This window comes from Poecilia formosa, unplaced genomic scaffold, assembly GCF_000485575.1.
Source record: "Poecilia formosa unplaced genomic scaffold, Poecilia_formosa-5.1.2 Scaffold558, whole genome shotgun sequence".
Classification (NCBI taxonomy): Eukaryota; Metazoa; Chordata; class Actinopteri; order Cyprinodontiformes; family Poeciliidae; genus Poecilia; species Poecilia formosa.
The window spans coordinates 227,271-237,817 of NW_006800497.1; the positions used below are offsets into that span (position 1 = coordinate 227,271).

The 10,547-nt window shown below is 39.3% G+C and overlaps 1 protein-coding gene and 1 long non-coding RNA gene across 3 annotated transcripts in view; both read right to left on the bottom strand.

Annotated features, from left to right (window-relative positions):
- The window catches only part of LOC103129595 (ankyrin-2-like), a 200,855-nt gene that overhangs the window by 167,967 nt on the left and 22,341 nt on the right, over positions 1-10,547 (bottom strand). The window contains exon 1 of one of the 2 annotated variants that reach the window (XM_016665238.1): positions 8,116-8,262. The exons of the other annotated variant lie outside the window; for it this stretch is intronic. Coding sequence (XP_016520724.1) covers positions 8,116-8,169 — 54 coding nt within the window. The 5' untranslated portion in view covers positions 8,170-8,262. Of the gene's footprint in view, positions 1-8,115; positions 8,263-10,547 lie in introns of those variants that run through there. 2 annotated transcript variants of the gene reach the window in all.
- Positions 1,904-6,590, bottom strand: LOC107834237 (uncharacterized). Its single transcript, XR_001660023.1, has 6 exons — positions 5,081-6,590; positions 3,127-4,559; positions 2,953-3,029; positions 2,728-2,806; positions 2,567-2,619; positions 1,904-2,207 (listed from the first exon to the last, which is right to left on the bottom strand). It is a non-coding gene; the product is annotated as an uncharacterized LOC107834237 (long non-coding RNA).

Consider the following 10,547-nt stretch of genomic DNA (forward strand, 5'->3'; position numbering starts at 1 on the left):
ATGACATTTAATATATAATAGCATTAGCCAAAATAATAAGTGGCCATTTAAAGAATAAATCATACTAATAGATTAACATTAAATACACAAATATTTCCTACATTACATTACTTTGTGTGTTTTATTCAGAAATGTATAAAAAAAATAAAATAAAAATTCCCTTCTCACCCTCCGCGGGTGGTCTCTCTCTTTCATCCTCTGAGCTCAGGTCCTCTACCAGAGGCCTGGGAGCTTCAGGTTCTCCTCCAGTATCTTGACTGTGCCTAGAACTGCACATTTCTGGACTGAGATGTCTGATGTTGTTCCTGGGATCTGTTTGAGCCACTGCTCCAGTTTGGGGGTGACTGCCCCGAGGGCCCCGATGACCACAGGCACCACTGTGGTCTTCACCTTCCAGGCCTTCTCCAGTTCCTCTCTTAGGCCCTGGTATTTCTCCAGTTTCTCCTTTTTCCTGATGTTGTGGTCACTTGGTATTGCTACATCCACCACAACGGCTTTCCTCTGTTGTTTATCCACCACCACAATGTCCGGTTGGTTCTCCATTACCAAGGTTAAGGGTAGGTCTGAGTCGGTGTTCACCGTGGGGCTACGTCGGGCTCCGAGGCTTTCCATTCTCTCTACTACGGTGACAAAAACGACTCATTCCTCACTGCTCCATCGAGCTGCCGCTGAATATTGAAACCTGATGCAAAGAAAGGCAGACATCTTTGTTCACCGCTTGTTTGTAACTTCCATCACTTCCGTGTTGCAGCGAGTTTGAAACGTTGCGCCTTCGTTTTTCTTCTCTCTTTGCTGCTCCATTTGACCATGCCCACGGCCAATCAGTGAACAGGAGCGAAGCTTGCGTCACCCATGAAATCCGGGCCGGCCTTGAAAAAATGCCAGTGGAAACACTGGTAAAGCAGGCCGAGTAGAGCCGAGCAGGTGGAAAAGGGGCATTTGTGTCAGTGTATGCGTGTATGCATGCGTGTATGCATGCGTGTGTGTGTGTGTGTGTGTGTGTGTGTGCGTGTGCGTGCGAGGCCAAGGGCTCCTCTGCTACAACTGCAATCTTCGAGTCAGGTATTATAATGTAGAGAACAATCCGTGGTCCTCATCTCATTTGAGAGAGGACACAATGGACTAATAGAGCTCACCCTCCTGCCCCCTCCCTCCCCTCCCATCATCATGCCCTGTCCAATAAAGCCAAATGAGCCAAGCCGGAATTCCCTGGAGGTTTGGATGCCATAACATCCACTACCTTCCGTTTCAAGCATTAATCATCATTACACCCTTCTTCATCACAACCCTCTTTTTATTGTACTGTTCCATAAGATGGCTAGAAACAATGAAACATTATTGGACTCATGCACATGAATACCTTCACATATATGATACAGACTGCCCCTCAGTGGCAGGGTTGGATGATCAAAAGAAGATGAGCTGAAATCATTTCTCAGCCTTCCTTCTAGTGAAGCAGCTCACACATGCATCCGATTTTAACAAGTACATGGATAATTTTACTGATGAAACAAAACTTAGGACTTTGATGACATCCATAAACAATTCATGATTCATATAGCTTACATCAGATGAGAAATAAACTTTTTCTCTACACTGCATGAAAAGTGAGATTTTTGACCCTGTATTAGGGTCACCCTAACCCTAAAAACAATGACATCACAGTTCATCATTGACATGTGATTGGTTGGTTGATGTGTGCCCATTGGACAGCACTTATGTCTTTATAAATAAACCCCACCCCAATCATTAATATTTTTAATACTGTATTTTAAAAAAATATATATCAAAAATAAATGCTGTATTAAAATATATTCATTTGATATTGCTTATATGCAACATGTTCATATATGAGGAACATAAAAGAGGCACAGAAGTTTGTTTTTTCTCTTTATTTCATTTAATTTTTTTACTGTTTGCACACAAAATAAGACATAAATGCTTGTCCATTTCTGGACTATCTGGCAGTGTTTTTTTGTCCAAACATGATCCAACATTATGCTGCGTTCAGGACAGGCCCAACATTTCTCCTGCAGTGTAGACCTGACGTCTCTTCCTGTAGTATAGACCTAATGTCACTGAGCTCCTGGTTGGGGTAACTTGGGGTCTCAACCTCACCACAGTCCATCCTGATACCCCCTCATAGCTGCCATCCTCCCAGAATGCCACCTCCTCTGCTGCCAGTACTCTCTGCCTTCCTCCATCAGCTGTTAACACAGAACAGATAATCATTATGAGCTACAGGCATCTTTTAGTCATTATGAAACTACAGTGAAAATGTTTGGCAACTTCCAGCTTAGTATGCGCACATAAGACATTAAAACAAACAAACAAACAAAAAAAAACATTATATTAATACATTCTTACAAAAATAAAAACTTTAACGAAAAAGAGAAAACACTTGGAAACAATTGGAAGAAAAAAATAATTAAAAGCAGTTGGTCATAAATAGTAAAACATAATTCAACAAACTGAGGCAGATAATTTGTTTGATGGATTTTAATAAATCACAGTACTTTAATCATTCAAGGAATTGTGACATCTCTAGATTAGTAATAAATCTTACCTGCTTCTTTCTTTAGCTACATCCAGATGACTGGCAGTAGGTCCTGGATGCAGCTGGAAAACATTTTTGTGCATTGTCAATACATAGCATAATTACATTATGTACATAAACAATATTGAAGCATAAAATATCATCAACATTCTAAAATAGTAGATACTCACACACAGTTGCATCTCTGTCCTCGTCATGGACATCAGGACGTTCCTGAAGAGTCTGATTGAAACAAATGTGACTCCCATTCTGTGGAAATAAATGTAAAATAAAAAAAAAAATATTGTGGCAAATATATCGCTTTCTCAAAAATACATAAGTAAATAAGTTAAAATTATTCTCAACCAGCCATTGTACAATCGGGAATCAACGCAGTGACTGTACATAATACATACCGGCTTCATGGCTCCGTCCTCATATCCGTCTGCCATGTTCTCGATCTCTACTGCTTACCACACTCTGCCTTGCTGTACTGCGTTATAACAAAATGAATAAAATAACCGGAAGATCAGTTTTTCTTACAAATATGCGAGTGTTCACAATTCACTAAATGTGAAATCATAACTTACTGAATTTCTCTTCGTCCTGGTGGACTCCGTCAGAGCGCCTCGACACCGTGGTCTGAGGCCTGGCTGTTGAGGCTCGGCCATTTTTCAGGTCTGAAAAAAAAAATAAAAGAAGATGCGAGTATTTTTAAGAGTTCAGAACATCACATGTAATAAAAAAATTACAATATAAAATCTCATCCTACACTTGTTTCGGCATATGAAAACAACGGACCGCTTTCTGTAAGAAACAAGCAAAGCACCTCGCCTCGTTGCACGTGCTCACTATTCATAAAAGCTTTCTTACCGTGAGTTCGGCCTGTTGGACCGCCGCGGTGTCATCTGCTGTTTTCCGCCGGAACATTGCTTGATATCAAAACGATACTGAAAAAGTAACTCCGTGAAATAGGACTTTTTCCACCATTTCACACAACGCACGGACATTTTCGTTCATGTTTAACAGTAGCACTCGTTAGCGCCAGTGCAAATCTTCCTCTGGAGTTTAATGGCGGTTGCTTGACCGACTATGAAAGCGCATTAATGCCACCAACTGGACTAGAGTGTTAAATGAAAGTTGACAGAAAAAAAATACATTCTAAAAAGTTATTTTTTCAAAAGTTACGTGACAATTAATTGCTAAAATGTTTTTAAATGTGTAGTTGTTTATTTACTCAATTCTACTTTGAGCTGTCTCCTTTTTAGTTTATATAGAATATAATGATTCATCATCCGTGAGTTATATTTAGTACTTAACTAACAAAACTTTAAAAAAAAGAATACAAATGTTTATACTCTATCAGAAGGTATCACATACTTTCAACCATTTTGTTATTCAATTTAAACTCGAGAGTTAAGCAACTGAATACTGATAAATCATCTGTAGTTTCTTAAGTCCTGTAGAATGACTATGGGTCCAATATAGCATGACTCTGGGTCTTTAAAGCAATCAGTGAACATTAACATTAGTTTGAATAGTATTCACAAAAATACTTTATGTACAATGAACCACTATGGAACATGTTTTTTATTATTATTTTTGATTAAGTTGTGCAATGATAAATCTTCAAATGGGAGGAATGTCAAAGTAAGATCACATTTAACAAAAGTCTATTGTATGTCATCATGCATATTCTTCTTTTATACCATCAATTCAACCAAAACTAAGTTTTTCAGTGGTCCTAACACACATGCAAAATATATTTTAATGAGTAAGATAGATTATTGTTTTAATATTGTTTCTCCAAACATACTTCTTCATGGTATACTTCTATGAACAATACCTACAGACGTCTCAAAATGTGTTAAACTGTTTGGCCCATTGCACTGCAACACCAACATGTATTTACATCCCCATTTGAAGGAGTAATGTTGGAATACAGGCTTTTTTGAGCCAGTATTCCAGAATGTTTAATCACAAAGTCCAGATTAGGAGACAATTTCAGAAGAGTCAACATCAACTTAGTGTAAAGCAGTGCACAAGTGTCCCAAAAGAGGGTGCTGTTGGTACCACCGCAATCCTGGCATGTTTGTCCTGCCGGGGACACCGTAGTGCGGGGGATTTTTGTGCGCGAACTGCTGTATTCCTTACAGTGTGTTTACTGCCTGTAAGGTAAGCAGCAGCTCTCCTAGCCCGGTGTAAAAATGAACATTATATATATATTTCTTTTGGTTCAGATTGCCAGTTAGGCACAGATTACATTTTCTTTCTGGTGATTGATTGGTTTGTGACGTTTGATCGTTTTGTGATGCTTGATTGTTTTGTAAAATAGAAAAAAAGCGGTTGAATGCTGACAGTGTGTTTACTGCCTGTAAGGTGGACGAAATAAACGCGCCAAGGTCTCCCCACAACCACGATCGCTGTGTCCGATTCCTCTTTTCTGCACGGATCACATCCCACCTTCACGCACAAATAAAACACAACGCAGAGTCCATAGGGTGTCTTCCATCGGCAGATCCAAAGAGGGAAAGCCTGGGTTACATTAGTATGCCATGAACATCTGCCTGTGATACTATAATGACCAAAATTTTACATGTGCAAATGATTGGAACTTTGTCATGATGACACAACTGATGCTTTATGTGAAGCTCAGTGTTTTCACGCTGGCAGAAACACTTCTCTTGGAGTACAGCGGTGGCTCTGTCTGCATTCCACCACACAATCTTGAATGAGCTTAACAGACATGCAATGTTGACAATATATCATCAGATTTACCCTGAAAATTGTACTTTGATATGAACACTTAAGTGTTAAGGTTACATCCCTAAGCTGAACTAAGAGTGTTCAGTGCTGGTTGGTGAATGTCACACTAAATTTGTTCCATTTGTGTGACTTTGTAACATTAGAACATTTTCAGCATTAATGCCTGTTTTATACTTAAATCTCATTATTTCTCAATTAAAAACACTGAGGGGTTTTGTCCAGGTCCTGGGTCTAGTAAACAGGTGAACAGAAGGTAAAATGGTTTAGCTACAACAGGAATGAGAGTCAAAAGGCCGGTGCTCAGTTGATTTGCATTTGCATGGCTCCCAGCAACTTCATTTAAATACGAAAACCTCTGCTAGGCACAAGGGGAGGGGGGTGATAGGGGAACACGGACACACAGCGTTTTTGACCACTCTTGGCAGTCCTCTACAATTTTCCACTCTGACAAAAACCTCTTGCTGATAGCCCTAAATCTCCATGCGCACGGCAGAACTACGTGTCAATAGCTGTCAAAAATCCCACTTTTCATGCAGTGCTAGTATTGTCCAAAAAATGGTTAAAAATAAAAAAAGATAAAAGTTACAGTGTTCATGTAGTATTCCATCATCAGGTTTCCAAAATACAGGGTTTGTGCTCAGCTGAAGTATATGCAGTTTCTTTAAGGCCCTTTTTTATATAGTTGTTTATTCCCCTACTGTAAAATACCTTCAGACCAGATGATAGCTGGGCTGACCATTGCTTTCCTGTGATATTCCGCTCTATCCAAATCTTGCTAACTCAGATTCCCTCTGGTAGATTTCCAATCAGCGAACAGAAGGAGTAGTAGTAAACCATGACATTGATTTTCTGCCTGTAGTTTTAGCAATTGCATCAAAGGAAGTGAAGGAAACTGATCAGTCCATGTCAGTCACATTTCCAAATATTGAATTAACATTGCCTTGTTTTGATCAGCACTTTTTTTTTTCCACAGTGGAAGACGGTTGATTGCAGCACAAGACATTTCAGGTAAGCTTCCTAAAGTTGAACTGCACATTACACAAGTCATGGACAAACATTAGCGACTGGGTAAATTTTAAAATCCCAATACAGTCCACGCCTCCAGAAAGAAATAGTTTCTCATTAGTTGAGAGACCAGAACCTCTGGACGAAGCAAGGCATAGATGTGCATTTCACATGACATTTATATGTGAAAGTTACACGTGAAAACCATGTACTACATAAAAACCGCATGTGTTTTTCACAAATTTTCACATATGAACGATGTGTGAAAGACCTGAATCACATATAAAAGCACATGTATCTAATAATAATAATAATAATAATAATAATAATACAATGTGGTCACCTTACATAATTTAACATAATATCAGTATGATTTCGGAATGCCTAGTGATAAAAATCTATGGAATTCCAATGTTTTCACATGTGTATCACATATTTTACATGTGATAAACATGTGCATCTCATGTGTGTCGCATGAGATGCACGTTTTTGTGTGTCACGTTTTATATCTTTTCACATGTATATACATGTGCATGTATATACCATGTGTACCATAGTGTACACATGGTAAAACACACAATGTTTATTCACCTTTATTCACATATGAGCTTAAGTGACTAATCCATATGATGCTGGTCCACCTTTGCAGCTAGAACAGCTTCAGCCCTTCTGGGAAGGCTGTCCACAAGGTTTAAGAGTGTGTTTATGGGGATTTTTGACCATTCTTCCAGAAGTGCATATGTGAGGTCACATACTAATGTTAGATGAGAAGGCCTGGCTCTCAGTCTCCGATCTGCAGAAAGTTGCTGTCTTTCCCAAACACTTCATTTTCTTATAATAAAGCTGACAGTTGACTGAGGAATATTTAGAAGCGAGGAAATTTCACAACTGGATTTCTGGTGTGGACAGGGATTGAGAAACACTGATCTAAATCTGCTAAAGACTGATTCAGTCCTTTGATTTTTGGATTGTTAACTCACGCAAGGGTTTTCAAACGCCCTTGCATGAGCTCTGCCTGAGTGCTGAATATAACTGCTGAAGGACAGGTGGATGACATGAGCCTAATTGTGCTGCAGCGCAGCAGCATGCAGGTAGACCTGATGAAGAAAACAGAGCAGGCAGACGAGCCAGAATCATAACAGTGGGATCTGTATCAGAATTAGGGATTGAATGACTTCATATTTTTTAAGATCGACTACAACATGATAAAAGTTGCGGTGACTTAAGTGCAAAATGCTTCACTGCAATTTGGAGGTTTTATCACCCACATTCACGGCAAATATTGGTAAAAAAAATCCTGCTTTCACTAAGTCACTAAGCAGATTTAAAAGAACAAGAGACAGACTTCTTCGTGAACTTTGTAAAAATTAAAAACTTGTCCTGCAATCACATTCTGTACCTGTAACTGGAATGTCTACTCTTCTGCCAGTTTGGCTCTACAACACCTCATAAAGACTACAGTTTCAAACGTGATTCAAAGACTTACTTAACTAGCTGCACAGCTAATGAGTTTCTAGGATTTTAATCCAGGGGAAAAAGACAGCTATGAGAGATTAGGGGCTGTAAACCCAGAGGGTACAAAAAGAAATCTGAACTGCTGTTTATAATTAGAAACCATGAAGTGCCAAGTGCAAACAAAGAGCTCAATGGAAACTGCAGAAAATATGCAGTCATTCTCAGTTAACAAAAAAGTCACATATTAAATGGGAAAGAATGGTGTCAGTCTTTGCTACACCTAAGGGAACAGTTGTAGTGAAGTCTGCCACACAAGTCAACTTCATCCATAACAGTGAAAATGTGCTGCTAACCTGTCTGTCAGAGCCTGCCTGGCCTGTTGCTCCCACCACCATGGCTGCGCTCATAAATGATCCCAACCAGGCTCCAACTCCCCCAGGTCAAATATATCCAATGTTTCCAAGCCAACATGGAAGTGTGGCTGCCGCTACTGACATGTGAGTGAGATGGAGAGATGTGTGTGTTGGTGATGGGTTTGGGGGTAGGGGGTGGGGTAGGAAGAACAGTATTGCCGGTAGTGTGTGGATTAGTGCGCAACATGCTGGAGGTATTAACACACTGCAGTGGACTTCACACACAAACACACATGTCTATGCACGACCTCTGAGGGTGTGTGCATTCTTAAAGGGGATTAGGTGGATAAAAATAGAAAAGACTTTTCAACTGACCTAGAATTCAAATATTGAGACAGAGAAACAATAAAGGGAAGAGTGACCATGTAAACATGTTCATAGTTAGCGAGTGAAGGAGCAAATTCAATAGAAATAAATATACTGCTCAAAAAAATAAAGGGAACATTTCACTTTAATTTTGTGTGTGGCTCCAAATCCAGTCCTCCATTGGTTAATAAATTTGATTTCCATTGATGATTTTTGTGTGATTTTGTTGTCAGCACATTCAACTTTGTACAGAACAAAGTATTCAATGAGAATATTTCATTCATTCAGATCTAGGACGTGTTATTTGAGTGTTCCCTTTATTTTTTGGAGCAGTGTATTTATAGTTGGAGATCTCTGAGCTATCCGTCTTAAAAAAGTGAAAATATCAGAATAAATGTTCAGACCTGGGGTAAAGGTTTTGTGTATGTAACTGATTTGACTTTTAAATCATTCGCTTAAATCAACACAGCTAAGTGAATTTACTTAAGTTCCTTACAGCAAATTTCTTTATCTGAAGCTCTTTTTGCTCCATTCAGAGATTACTTCCATCTAGTAAAGATGTTCATGTTTTAAACCACAGCAAACACAAAGTGGAGTCTAATTCCCTTACATATCTCAGGACCAGATTAGTGTTCAGGGAACATGTTAATCAAAACCGCCTATCCTGCATCATGGGATTTATATTGCGTCACACCATCGTTTGGAGTTTATACTGAGGAACAGGCTCCAATGAAAACCTTTAGTTTTTTTCCCCCCTGGGTTTGCTGGATGAAACTCTCACATCAACTTCTAGAGCCCACAGTGATTATTACAACCAACTATGAAAATAGATTTGGCTATTCTTGGAGGTTCACATATGAGCCATGTCCAAATTCAAGGGCTGCACCCTTCAAAGGCCAAATTTGTAGACCGCTTATGTGACAGTGCAGTGACAAGTCCTGTCCAAATTCAAAGACTCTTTCAAATGCGGCCTTCCTTTTCCTCAGATTTGAACAATGGTCTGGTGTATCCTTCACAACCCACCATATCCCATGATTCATTGCGGGTCCATACCAATGGATTTAATTTATTTCTGAGCAAATCGGTTTGACTGATTAAATTTAAGCCTTCAAATATAGTAGTTTTATTTAACTATAATGTCTTATCTGAGATCTGGAGAGTATTAAATTTGTAAACGAATAATTTGATTATATTGATTCCTTGTAGAAACGTGCTAAACATGTTTGAACATTTTAGAATCAAACTAACAGATTTCCTTTTTACTTTGAACAGCCTTTACTACAACTGGTGAATAAAAATACAGAAATCAGGAGTAATACACCCCTAAAGAACAAACTTTAGCTGCTTTTTTCCTTCGCCGTTCTGTGCTTCACGCTGTCACAGTTGCTAGGCAACATAAGTTACGCTGAAGTGGACGCTAGACAACTGACTGAAGGCTAGACCTGTCTGAATTTACAGCTTTTCTCTTCCAGTCTTTGTTTATTTGCGGTCTGCGAAGGACCTGTCCTACGTAGACCAGGTCTTTCGAAGGCTGCAGACCCTGAATTTGGACACGGCTTTGGACACGATTTGAAATATATTACTTTTTGTGACAGATAAAAAAGTGGTTTAATCATTTTCTGCTGCTGGTGGCCCAATGCATTGTGGGATACCTTACTGGCAAATCCCTCCTGTCATATACACTCACCGGCCATTAGCTAGGGATGAAGATTATAAGACACAGGTGGAGGCCTCAACAATCACCTGGATCTCTGTCTACCTCAGACCACAGTTTGTGAAACTGAAGGACTGTGTGTCCAACCACCTGGATCAGCAACACAGGAGAACCACAGGGGACTGTAGTTGCACCATTCCTTTTCACTCTGTACACTTCAGAGTGTACAGAGACCCCTTCTTTTCAATATTTATATGCTCCCACTGGCTCAGGTTATAACAGGAAATAAGATTAGCTACGCAAATGATACACAGCTCTACATCACAATGTCACCAGGTGACTCTGAACCCATCCAATCACTGAATAGATGCTTAGAACAGATCAATGTGTTGATGCGTCAAAACTTTCTCCA